Source organism: Siniperca chuatsi, linkage group LG21, assembly GCF_020085105.1.
Source record: "Siniperca chuatsi isolate FFG_IHB_CAS linkage group LG21, ASM2008510v1, whole genome shotgun sequence".
Lineage (NCBI taxonomy): Eukaryota > Metazoa > Chordata > Actinopteri > Centrarchiformes > Sinipercidae > Siniperca > Siniperca chuatsi.
In genome coordinates, this window is record NC_058062.1 from 1,231,386 (window position 1) to 1,244,380 (window position 12,995).

Consider the following 12,995-nt stretch of genomic DNA (forward strand, 5'->3'; position numbering starts at 1 on the left):
TTACTCACATTCTGTTGATAAGGTTAATTATTTTTCGTAATGTTTAAAACAAAAATTCTGGCCATATCTATTGTGCCTGTAACTGTTGTCAAACAGCTGCTTATCTCCCATGACTTGGGCCCAGAAAATCCTCTTGTTCTGTGTTGGGAACTCAGTCAGGGCCCAACAGGTCAAGATAGGCCACCTGATCTTCCCACCTACCTTTTTCTCTTTGGTGATGCTGCAGCACACAGCAAAGATACACTCCATCTACCTCAGCACTAAAAGGGACACTGTGACTAAACACTCCAAGTTGGGCCTCCTGGAAAATTAATTCCGGAAAGCTCCCCAGACTTGCTTTTCTCTAGATAGCCCCATTACTTTCATTACACCGTGTCCTAACTGAATGCGACGCGAGGGAGCGTCAGCGACAAAATCAGTTAAATTGCATTGTTTTCTATTGGAATGTCCTGAGCTTTGCAGCACTGCACAGCGCAATACGGCGCACTGTTTTGAGCTGAACTTTTGTTGGACACCATGTTTCTATTTATTCCTGTCGCTCGCGTTGAAAGCGCTGAAACATGGACCAGGAACAGTTGATTCATTAAGTTTAAATGAAGAGTTAACCTAAATAAGGTGGCAGCTGGCTGCAGGGAGATCGCCATGGTGCTGGAAGTTTCTAGTAAGAAGATTAATTTTTGTGTGTTTTCTGTCAGGATGCTCAGCAGAGCTTGCTAGTTTGTAGTAAAGAAACATCTAAATATCACAATATAAAACGTGTCTTCTGTTTAAAAAGTGGTCCTACAAACTTCAGTGTGAAAAGAGAGCGTCTGATGTTCTGCGATGCGAGGCGGTAGCCAGGCGCTTGCATTCAGTTAGGACACGGTGTTAGTCTGGCTGGATTCCACATACAGGTACTGTAATTGAATACCATAGCAGACATAATAGCTGAAGAGTTACATGCAAGGAAAAGATAATATATAAAACACAAAGTCCACTGTAAAAACAACCTCAACATAACAATAAATACAGCTAAAATATGCAGTAAACTAGTGGTCAAACCCAACATAAAATGTACTTTGTTTGATGCACTTCTGTTTGGCCCCTGGTTTGCTGCTTGCAGCTACATTTTGATTTCTGATCTGTGACTGGTTGGCTCTCTGAGCCTTCTTTCCTCAAACTGGCTCGGTAACAGATGACATGGGTTTAAGGGGAGGGAACTACACAGACTTTATAATATATAAAGATGAAATTACCAACTATTCAACAACAAGACATCAACAGCAACAAGACATCACAAGTCAACTGCTTCTACAAGACAAAGATGGCCAGTAAACCTCTTCATCTTCGTAAGTATATTTCATAAATAGTACTCTTACTCAGGGTAGTGTTTGATAAACCAGCAGAGCAACAGTTTATTCTCTTCTCAGTATTACAGCTCTCATGTATCATTAACATCAGTGTTTAAAAGAAACCTCCTCTCAATCATCACATTTAAGCCTCACATTTATTTGACCTACCACCTACTCAGTCTTCTGCAAGTTTTGATTTAATATTAATTAAAGAATTACTAGTTTTGTTGTAATTTTAGTCTTCACAGGTTTTATTTGTTGTTTTACACATCACTTGGCTTCATAACAAATTCACATTTTTTCTTATTGATTATATTTCTTATATTTCTAAAATAGATTTACATTTGCCATTATTGCACTGTGTTGTATTTGATTACATTTTTTAAGCATGTGTTTAAATCCTCTATATTTTTGTTTGTCTTGATATTGAATAACCACCTTTTACACTCTGGCTAAAAACTTCCTGTGTTACAAATCACATTAAAAACATATATAAATACATACTTTTCACTGTAATTTAGTTTTTTTTAGATCTTTTTCGATCTAGATCATCATAAAATAGCAAAATAAACATTTTCAATCAGTATTTAGTGCAGTTTATGATCATTCCACTGTTACACACTGCATTTATCATTTAACAGCTAAACTTTATTGGTGATTCTTTTTTATCATAGTTTTACTAAATTAATTTATGTGATGATTTAGACACACTTTTGCAAAACAAACAATTCATTAAAGGAAATATAATCATTGATATAAACAACTATAAACTTTGCCTTTGACATTTTGGTATGTGAGAAACAATTGTGACTAAATTTTGTATGTTCAAGATGTTTATGTGTGAATAGGTTAAAAACTTACCTTTATCAATTGTTTGTGCTGTTTGTTATTTACATTTGTTGTGTTGGACCAGTAAACCAGGAGGTGGCAGCATAATCAACATGGTTTTCAATCAATGCTTTTACAATGGATTAGAAAGTTTAACCAAAATGTCTTTATCTTTAAGTTTTATGTTTAAGTTTTTTTATCCTTACCTGAGAGATGCCTGTCTAGTTTACATCCCAGATGATCGATACTATATTTGCAGTAATAAAGATTCCCCAAAAACAAAACAAAACCCAAGTCTCTTTCCTAGTTTTTTGTTTTTAATTCCAAAGAGAATGGGTTTAGCGCTACAAAGGTAAAGAGACATTGTGTTATCAGAAAACAATCAGCTTATATTAAGGAGTAAGATAGAGAACTTGTAACCACAATTATAAGACACAAAGAGAGCAGTATCATCAGCATACAGAAAAATATCAACAAGTTGCTTTTAGATTACTAATGTACAAAAACTAAAATTAAAATCTATATCTACATTAGTGCCCCTTTGAGGCTGTAATGTTTATTACACATCAGAAATCTAAACTGTTGAATGGATGAAAAATAAATAGACAAATTTGCAGTTCTTAGTGATAATTTCTAACAAGTGCTGAGCGAAAAAATCTTTTGTACCGATTCTTTTTCGAGTTTGATTCATACCAGGTCTACACTAGTACGCAGCTATACTGCATGCAGGAAATAGCCATATGCTCGCACTCTCACCAACTCGGCTTTTATATGCTACAAACTAACTGCCAGCGATCAAACTGGAAGCATTACAACCTTAATCAGTGTTACAAACTCACTCAGTACTGTGTGACAAAGTTTCCACTTTAAGCAGTGCAGACGGTGACTTACTGACAGGTTTGTCCCTTGTGGCTTACCGTAGTTGTATGCCCTCGCTGCAGAGACCGTTCGGTACTACAAACTTGTACACTCCACTCCACTTGACTCGTCTTGACTGCTGCTGCAGCTCTCGTACACTTGACAATTCCTGTACATGCCGAACTGCAGCCCATACTGCGAAGAATACTGAAGAGACCGCTTGGGGGCTTGGGGGCTCGGGGGCTCGGGGGCTCGCCAGATTAGTTCAGGAACCAGAGTCTGACATGAAAAAATAAATGTGAAAATAATGCACAGGTAGCATCAACACAATTATTACAACTAGTAAAGTAAACACTTATTCATTTTGTAAGTTATCAACTTTATGTAAACTACAGCTTCATATTTTGAAAGGATGATAAAGCATAAATTGTTTTATTTCCTAGCTACCTGCACATCCTGTTAGTGTTCCTTGCAGTCTAGTGGCCTGAAAGATGCCCAACCCCTGTTACTCGAAAACCTGAAAAACTCACAAGTTCAACATAATTAGGGGTCCGGGCCCTAAGCATACCGAGGCAATACAACTCTCAAACTTCCCGGCACTATTTCTAACGTCACTGTAATATTTTAAAACATACCTATGATATTGTTTAGATTTTAGATAACTGAGAAGAATAGGAAAATATTCCTAATGCAAACACATAAAGATCAACACATTTAACCCGGTGGCAATCTCAGAACCCGATTTGAATGCAAATAAATAAATCACAAGCTAATCTCTAGGGTTCCCGAGATTGATAAAAAGCGAAATCGTCGTCAGACGATTGTTCCAAGATTGCATCTCGGCCAATGCGTTCCGCCTCTTTTGCTCTCTGTTTGCTGACTGTTTACCTGCATGCAACCAAAGCATTCAGTCAAAATTCTTTTTTACTCGTTCAAGACAGATGTTTGAGTTTTTAGTTTTTTTGATATTGCAAATTATTTTCCTATAACTGATTGGCATTGCATTGTTCACCTTAATTTCAAGCTACTTAGGAGTGTGTGTGTGTGTGAGTGAGTGGGTGTGTGGTCATGGCTGATACAACTTTTTATAATATCATGTCATGTCTGTTTAAAATTTTCCAACAGAGTCAGAGGAACCCGAGCTCAGGATTGTGGTCTTGGGACAGACTGGAGTTGGGAAGACTGCGGCAGTACACACCATCCTTGGGCACAAGTTCAGTTCAACAAACCTGTCTTCTTCATCTGAGACAGGAAAGTGCACGAAGCTGATAGGAGAGCACAAAGGGCAAGCTCTGGCCATTGTTGATACTCCAGGTCTGTTTCACACCGACACCGACAAACAGCCTGAAGAGGTGATGAAAGAGATCCTAGAATGCATCTCGTTGACTTTGCCCGGTCCTCATGTGTTCCTCTTGGTGATAAGGTTCGGTGCCTTCACAAAACATGATAAAAATATGCTGGAAGCCTTTCAGAAAGTCTTCCAAAATGCAAAACGTCATACTATGGTCTTGTTCACCTTTGGAGATCCTGGTGAGGTTCAAGATCAATGTCAAGCTTTTATAGAAAGCAGTGAAACTCTCAAAAAGTTCATTGATGAGTCTTGTGAGGCATACCATGTCATCAACAGCGAAGTCAAGGATGACTCTCAAGTTACCGGCCTACTGCAGAAGATCAACAACATAGTCCAGAAAAATTAAAGAAGCTACTACAGCAATGAAATGTTCGAAAAGGCTGAGAATGCCTTTGACGAAATTATGAAATCCCCTGAGGCAAAATCGGAAGGTGATCCCAAAGAGAAATTTATGGTATATTTGGAGGGCGGGATCTCTAAGGGTCTAGCTAAATTGGAGGGACAAGCTCCAGGTTACTTTACATTTGTGTGATGTTTCCTCAAAAAAGTGGAAGAGGTGGCGATGGATTTGATGCCACCTGAAGCATTCCAGTAGTAGTAGTTCCAGAGTAGTCAGAGCTCATCAAACCAGTACTAAAAACATATGACACATAGTGGTGAAAGGGTGTAAATTTAATGTCAGAAAGTATCTTAAACAATACACTGTTTTCAAAATGCATAAAATGTGTAGACTATGCTAAATTCATGATTTGTGGACAGTTGATACATGGAGCATAATTCAACATTGATTGTTTGTTAAGTGAATAATGTCTGCCCCCCCCGTGTATCTTACATGTGTGATGTGTGGTGTAGGTAGGATTTGATCTTGGTGGGCTGAATTAATAATCCAGAGCTATTTTTTATCCCTGTGCATCCCTGGTGTTTTCTATCTATGTTGCATCATATGAATAAATTTAAATCTGTCTATCTGTATGATGTCCATTATTGTGCAACACATTTACAATTTATCAAATTATCATACAGAAGTTCACTACTGTATTTATCTATGTGAACAACTACACTTATAGCCAATCAAAACATTTGATTTGAGCTTTGTGTGTCACCATTTAATCATCAGCACCACAGTGTCACTAACAACCAGACAGCACAAACATAAAAAGAGCCGCAAATTTCAGCTTTCTGTAATGTCTTCTTCAGAAGGAGTTGAGTGTCAGCGTTCAAGGGATACAAGAACCATGTAGATGGTTTCTGAACCTTACTAATAGTGTCACACGTAAGAAGTTAATATTAATGGGTTTTGCTGTAGTGGCTCAGTAAGCAGGCAGGTTTGATGCACAACTCAGAGACAAGCAGGGGAAGCAAAAGATCACGATCGCTCTTAGTCCAAAAAACAGGCAAAAGTTAAAACCAGGCAGGTCGAAGAAAAGAGGGAGAGTTATCTGAAAAGGGGTAAAGCTTAGGGAAGAAAGTCCAATGGGGTTAAGTAGGCAGAACAGAAAGCTAAGGCAGAAGCACAACAGACAATCTGGTGGAGAATGAACAAAAGTGCTGAATGCAAGTATATAAACTGCAGAGCTAATGGGAAACAGGTTTGCCGGGGGAACAGGGGTTACTGCAGGGCAGGAGGGAGCGGCAGCATCTGAAATGAAAGGAGGCATTTTGACATTTGTAACTCCTATACTCATTCTTTGACTTACTTACAATTTGGGGGTTAGTCATGCTCTAAGGCTTGGAACTACAATACTAACTATAACTGGGGGGATTTGGGGGATGTAAACAGGAAGTATAATGTTGCCATGGAGTCTGTGTTAGCTGTGGGCTACAACTTGAGGCCTGTTTTTTAGCCTATATTTGTTTACATTTTGGCAAATTGGCACCATTAAAAGTATGTTGAATTTGCTATTAGCAGTTCCTGTTTGCAGTGTACCCATGGATACTATCACTGGATCAATTTGATACTGAAGAAAATGTAGGACAAGCAGCGCATATAAATAAATACAGTTACCACCAACAAGTTATATGTATATATACTGTATATATACATATATATATATATATATATATATATCTCCCTGGAGAGACTAGTGCTGGAACAGCTGCGGCCCATAGTCAGACCTCCTGGACCCCCTTCAGTTCGCCTACCAGCCCCGGCTGGGAGTTGAGGATGCCATCATCTTTTTTTTTTACTTCTCCAGTGCTTTCAACACCATCCGGCCTGCCCTGCTGGGAGAGAAGCTGGCAGCGATGCAGGTGGATGCCCCCCTTGTGTCCTGGATTGTGGACTACCTGACTGGCAGACCACAGCACGCAGCACGCAGCACGCAGCACGCAGCACGCAGCACGCAGCACGCAGCACTGTGTGTCGGACAGCGTGGTCAGCAACACTGGGGCCCCTCAGGGGACTGTCCTCTCTCCCTTCCTCTTCACCATCTACACCACAGACTTCAGCTACCACACAGAGTCCTGTCACCTTCAGAAGGTTTCTGATGACTCTGCTGTGGTGGGATATATCAGCGGTGGTGAGCAGTCTGAGTACAGGGCTGTGGTGGGTAACTTTGTCTCATGGTGTGAGCAGAACCATCTGCAGCTCAATGCAACAAAGTCTAAGGAGCTGATTGTGGATCTACGGAGGGCCAAGACAACAGCGACCCCGGTTTCCATCCAGGGGGTCAGTGTGGACATTGTGGAGGACTACAAGTACCTGGGAGTACACTTAGATAACAAACTGGACTGGTCCAAGAACACTCAAGCTGTTTACAGGAAGGGCCAGAGCCGCCTCTATTTCCTGAGGAGGCTGAGGTCCTTCAACATCTGCCGGACGATGCTGAAGATGTTTTATGAGTCCGTGGTGGCCAGTGCTATCCTGTATGCTGTTGCATGCTGGGGCAGCAGGCTGAGGGCAGCAGGCTGAGGGTAGCGGACGCCAATAGACTCAACAAACTGATCCGTAAGGCCAATGACATTGTGGGGGTGGAGCTGGACTCTCTGGCGGTGGTGTCAGAGAGGAGGATGCTGGCCAAACTACACGCCATCTTGGACAGTGTCTCCCACCCGCTCCATGATGCGCTGGTCAAACAAAGGAGCACCTTCAGCGGAAGACTCATCCCCCCACAATGCACCACAGAGCGCCACAGGAAGTCATTCCTGCCTGTGGCCATCAGACTCTTTAACTCCTCCCTCTAAGTGTCAGTCTGTTTGACCCTAGGTCACTAAACTGGACATTGAGCATTACATCTCCGCCATAATTAATAATAATTGTACAATATTCTGTGTACTACTCCCGTGCAATATTATCAGAATCAGAATCAGAATCAGAAATACTTTATTGATCCCCGTAGGGAAACTCTTTGTTCCAGTAGCTCTTCTTTACGTCAGTGCACACAGGAGAAAACGATATTATACACTATAAACAGGTCAGAAATAAATTAAGTAACATGTTGGTATAAGTATAAGATAAACTAAGTGTCGAGTACCAAGTGGGTTTACTGGTAGATGGTGAAGTACAGTATAAATACAATGTCACTAATTATGTAATAAATAATAGTAAAAGCGGAGGTGCATGTACTGTCGAGAGTAATTGAGGTATATCCGTAACAGTAATAAGAAAAACTAACAAGGGAAAACTAATATTGCACTTGAGTAGTAAACAGAATATTGCACAATTATTATTAAGATGTAATGCTCAATGTCCAGTTTAGTGACCTAGGGTCAAACAGACTAATCCTTAGAGGGAGGAGTTAAATAGTTTGATGGCCACAGGCAGGAATGACTTCCTGTGGCGCTCTGTGGTGCTCTTTTGGTGGGATGAGTCTTCCGCTGAAGGTGCTCCTTTGTTTAGCCAGCACGTCATGGAGCGGGTGGGAGACACTGTCCAAGATGGCGTGTAGTTTGGCCAGCATCCTCCTCTCTCTGACACCACCGCCAGAGAGTCCAGCTCCACCCCACAATGTTACTGGCCTTACGGATCAGTTTGTTCAGTCTGTTTGCGTCCGCTACCTTTAACCTGCTGCCCCAGCATGCAACAGCATACAGGATAGCACTGGCCACCACAGACTCATAGAACATCTTCAGCATTGTCCGGCAGATGTTGAAGGACCTCAGCCTCCTCAGAAAATAGAGGCGGCTCTGGCCCTTCCTGTAAACAGCCTGAGTGTTCTTGGTCCAGTCCAGTTTATTATCCAAGTGTACTCCCAGGTACTTGTAGTCCTCCACAATGTCCACACTGACCCCTGGATGGAAACCGGGTCACTGGTGCCTTGGCCCTCCGTAGATCCACAATCAGCTCCTTTGACTTTGTCGCATTGAGCTGCAGATGGTTCTGCTCGCACCATGAAACAAAGTTACCCACCACAGCCCTGTACTCCGTCTCATCACCACCGCTGACACATCCCACCACAGCAGAGTCATCAGAAAACTTCTGAAGGTGGCAGGACTCTGTGTGGTAGCTGAAGTCTGTGGTGTAGATGGTGAAGAGGAAGGAGAGAGGACAGTCCCCTGAGGGGCCCCCAGTGTTGCTGACCACGCTGTCTGACACACAGTGCTGCAGCCGCACATGCTGTGGTCTGCCAGTCAGGTAGTCCACAATCCAGGACACAAGGGGGCGTCCACCTGCATCGCTGCCAGCTTCTCTCCCAGCAGGGCAGGCCGGATGGTGTTAAAAGCACTGGAGAAGTCAAAAACATGATCCTCACCGTGCTTGCCGGCCTGTCCAGGTGGGTGTGGATGCGGTTAAGCAGGTAGATGATGGCGTCCTCAACTCCCAGTCGGGGCTGGTAGGCGAACTGAAGGGGATCCAGGAGGGGTCTGACCATGGGCCGCAGCTGTTCCAGCACTAGTCTCTCCAGGGTCTTCATTATGTGGGAGGTCAGTGCCACCGGTCTGTAGTCCTTGGAGCCACTGGGACGTGGCGTCTTCGGCACAGGAACGAGGCAAGATGTCTTCCACAGAATGGGGACCCTTTGAAGACTCAGGCTCAGGTTAAAGACGTGTTGAAGGACTCCACAAAGCTGGGGGGCACAGGCTTTTAGCACCCCGGCTAAGTTTTCCCATGTTAGTTTTTCCCATGTTCCTGTACACTATGCCAGCCACTTGGTTATGGCGCTCCATGTATGCTTTCCCTGCCAGCATCTTACACCCTGCAGTTATGTGCTGGATTGTCTCAGGGGCCTCTTTGCACAGCCTACACCTTGGGTCTTGTCTGGTGTGGTAGATCTGGGCCTCTATTGCTCTGGTGCTCAGGGCCTGCTCCTGTGCAGCCATGATGAGTGCCTCTGTGCTGTCCTTCAATGTAGGTTTAGTGTCAGACAAACAAAGAAAAAACTGTAAATATTTGAACGCTATATCATGCGTTTATATATTTATATCAATCTAGCAAATAACATTAGAATGGAACTGGTCATCGGGCTTTCCAAAGGGTTAGTGGCCTAACAAAAAAAGAAATGCATTTAAATTGCTTTATTATAAAAACACTGACGCAAATAAAAATATTGATTATAGCACCTTTAAGTCATTTAAACAGAAATAGTTAATAAATGTTGGATAAATACAAATGTTTTAACAAGGTGTGTGTGTGTGTGTGTGTGTGTGTGTGTGAGAAGTTATTCCAGGGTCAACTCTTATCCCGGGGTTTTCTAACAACATGCAGTGTGAAAGGCCTAAATGTTATTAGTCACATGTGAGCTGATGGCTGCTCTGAAGCTCAGCGTGCAGCTGGTTAATGAAACGCTGCCCTCTGGCGGTCACAGGAGAAAACACACAGTTCTTCTCTAACGGATCAATGAAGGCAGAACACTTTGGTTTTCATTCTGTCATAAACACTCAACACACTGGTCCAAGTGTTCGCCCACAAATACACAAACAAAACACTACAGAAAGATTCAGTCCAACATGAAACATGGACGTGCAGGAACACGAAATAAAACTAACTATAGAAGTGTTATGTATAAAAGCATGAAGTGTGAAACAGGATAAAAAAATATACAACATATTTCCATAGTGATCCTGAACGCACCAACACAGACTGCTGTGCTCCTGACACATTACAGCCTTTCCAGACACTTTAAATTGGAAGATTTCTAAGTGACATTTGGCATATGCAACTTTTTAATGTTGGGGCAATTTGTGGTGTTAGTCAGACTTTAGTGTTCAGGATCTATTCTTAAACATGACAAACATTCAACCCGCCTTTAACAACATTTTCCTTAAACTGTCTATGTTCCAGCTTCAGCGAGGAGATCTTCATCATGGCAGCAGACCGTGGCTCCTCTGCCTGTAGCTCTCAGTGTGGTGGGGGTGTACCTGGGTCCCGGTTCGGACCATGATGGTGCATGTGTGATTGTGGTGGTGGCAGTTGGGTGGTTTCGATGTGTTGACATGTTTTTAAAAGTGTTTTACTATTAAAACTCTTTTTAAACGACTCTGTTGGTCTTTTTCCTCTCTCATAGTCTTTTACAGTGATCGAAGAAGTTCGGCTCCTTGATGGAAAAACACTCAATTACAAGTAAATCCTGTATTCGGTAGGCGAGGGCCGGATAGCAAAGCTCAGTGCGGTCTTGCTGTTCGTATGTTTGAATGTAAAATTAGAAAATGAATAGATTAAAACGTATATTTCACTCAGATGTCAAATAATAAACCCAGTGGAGTCCTGAAGCCCAACGCTGTACCTGATTAGATAAGAGCTTGTCCTGTTCATGTGGGCGCAGCTCTGACTTCATCCAGTGTTTGACTTCAGATTGATGGTGTAAATATTCAAATCTGGGTGCTGAATGTTAAAGGGACAGCTCCTCTTACCTGTAGTGCAGGTGTGAAGCCTGGATCCACCAGCAGGTGGCAGCGACGCTCAAACTTCCAGAGACTGAATGGACGGACCATCCTGAACTGTTTGCTGTCGTGCTGTAACCGAAGAGCGTCAGACCCTCCGCAAAGTGTTTTCATACTCGAAGCTCACATTTTGCTGTGTCAGAACTGCAGTGGAGTTATATAACAAAGACTAACTCAGACTGCAGAGCTCAGACTGAACTTCGAGATGTAACTGAAAGGTTTAAACGCTGATTAAAGGGTGAATACGACTAAATATTCTTGTGCTCAGTATAGACGGATTACTGAACAATATTTCCTGATTCAAGCAGAGATGGCAGCTGGAAACAACACGTCTCCTTGCTCAATCTGCACAACCTAAACCTAAATGAAAGAGTTTTATTATGAGTTGTATTGGGTTATAGTTTCATACAAAATAACACATTCATATTTTATATATATATATTATTTTCCTCCGATGGTTTGAAGAGTCTCTAAAGATTCTGTGAACATCTTTAAACTTCAGTAAGTGTGAAGTGACTTTTTCACTGACTGTCAGACAGACAGGTATTGGGCTCAGGGTATCTGCTGATACATATAAAGAGTGCGATCAGGGTGGAAAAGCCTCTGAAACAGCATGAAACCAACTAAATCTCAACAGAAAGCCACACTAACGAAACACTAAGTTTTAGAGATTGGCTAGCTGTTAGCTATTTTTCTTCTTGACCCAAACCAGCAGTGAACGTTTCTGCTAACAGGTGGTGTGTGTGAATCACAGCCGAATGTATTAGATTAGATTAGATCCAACTTTATTGTCCTTACACATGTACAAGTACAAGGCAACGAAATGCAGTTCAGGTCGAACCAGAAGTGCATTAAGCAAGTGCAGGATATAAAGTGTGTGCATAAATGCAGGATAGCGCAGCATTATGAAAATATTTGACAAGTGGTACTATGGACATTATATACAGATGCCATTATTATGAACAGAAGTATACTGATGGATATGTACAATAATGAATTGGACTGGGCAGAACAGCAGTGCAATGAATATAATGTAGTGCAGTTTATGGAAATAGTTAACAGTGCAGTAGATGAGTTATTGCAGTATTGAGTACATAGTACTGGAGTGCAAATGATGCAGTATATGTATAAATAAATAGTCCGGTAGTGCAATTGAACATGTGGTACATGTAGCAAAAACAATATAGCAGCATTTAAGTTAAGGTATATGAGGGGACAGTGGAGTCAGCGGGGGGCAGAGTTCAGTAGGAAGACAGCTCTGGGAAAAAAGCTGTTTCTCAGTCTGCTGGTCCTGGTCTGGTGGCACCTGAGGCGCCTGCCGGAAGGCAGGCGATAAAACAGTCTCTGGGACACACACACACACGCTCAACAGCCATCCCGTTAATGTGGATCGGGTCATGTGTGCCTCCTCTCTCCTTCCTGAAGTCCATGATGAGCTCCTTTGTCTTGGAGGTGTTAAGGAGCAAGTTATTGTCTGAGCACCATGTGGCCAGGTGTGGACCTCCTCCCTGTAGGCAGTCTCCTCGTTGTTGCTGATGAAGCCAATCACCGTAGTATCGTCTGCAAACTTGATGATGGCGTTAGATCCATGCGCAGGCCTGCATTCGAGTGTGAAGAGGGAGCAGAGGAAGGGGCTCAGCACACAAGGGACAGGTTGTAAATACAAGTGTAATATTTTCAAATGTACCACACAGGACAATGACAAATGAGCGATGGCATGGATCATTCTTTCAAAAAGAGAAAGACAGGTTTCTCAGTCACTGCTTTAGGGTTTTTCTTCTGACAGTCATTTGAATCACAGCCAGTGT

The 12,995-nt window shown here is 42.3% G+C and overlaps 2 protein-coding genes across 2 annotated transcripts in view; both read left to right on the forward strand.

Moving 5' to 3' along the window:
* Positions 1-12,995, forward strand: part of LOC122869003 (GTPase IMAP family member 9-like) — a 74,609-nt gene that overhangs the window by 25,205 nt on the left and 36,409 nt on the right. The gene's annotated exons all lie outside the window — the stretch shown is intronic.
* On the forward strand, positions 1,181-5,338 carry LOC122869008 (GTPase IMAP family member 4-like). The gene is made up of 2 exons (XM_044181535.1): positions 1,181-1,328; positions 4,143-5,338. Exons 1-2 carry the CDS (start codon positions 1,226-1,228, stop codon positions 4,712-4,714), a joined length of 675 nt encoding a protein of 224 aa, XP_044037470.1. The 5' UTR covers positions 1,181-1,225; the 3' UTR covers positions 4,715-5,338.

Coding starts and splice junctions, on each gene's coding strand:
- LOC122869008 (XM_044181535.1), top strand. CDS start 1,226: ATGAAATTACCAACTATTCAACAACAAGACATCAACAGCAACAAGACA. Junction 1,329..4,142: donor CAGTAAACCTCTTCATCTTC/GTAAGTATATTT, acceptor ATTTTCCAACAG/AGTCAGAGGAACCCGAGCTC.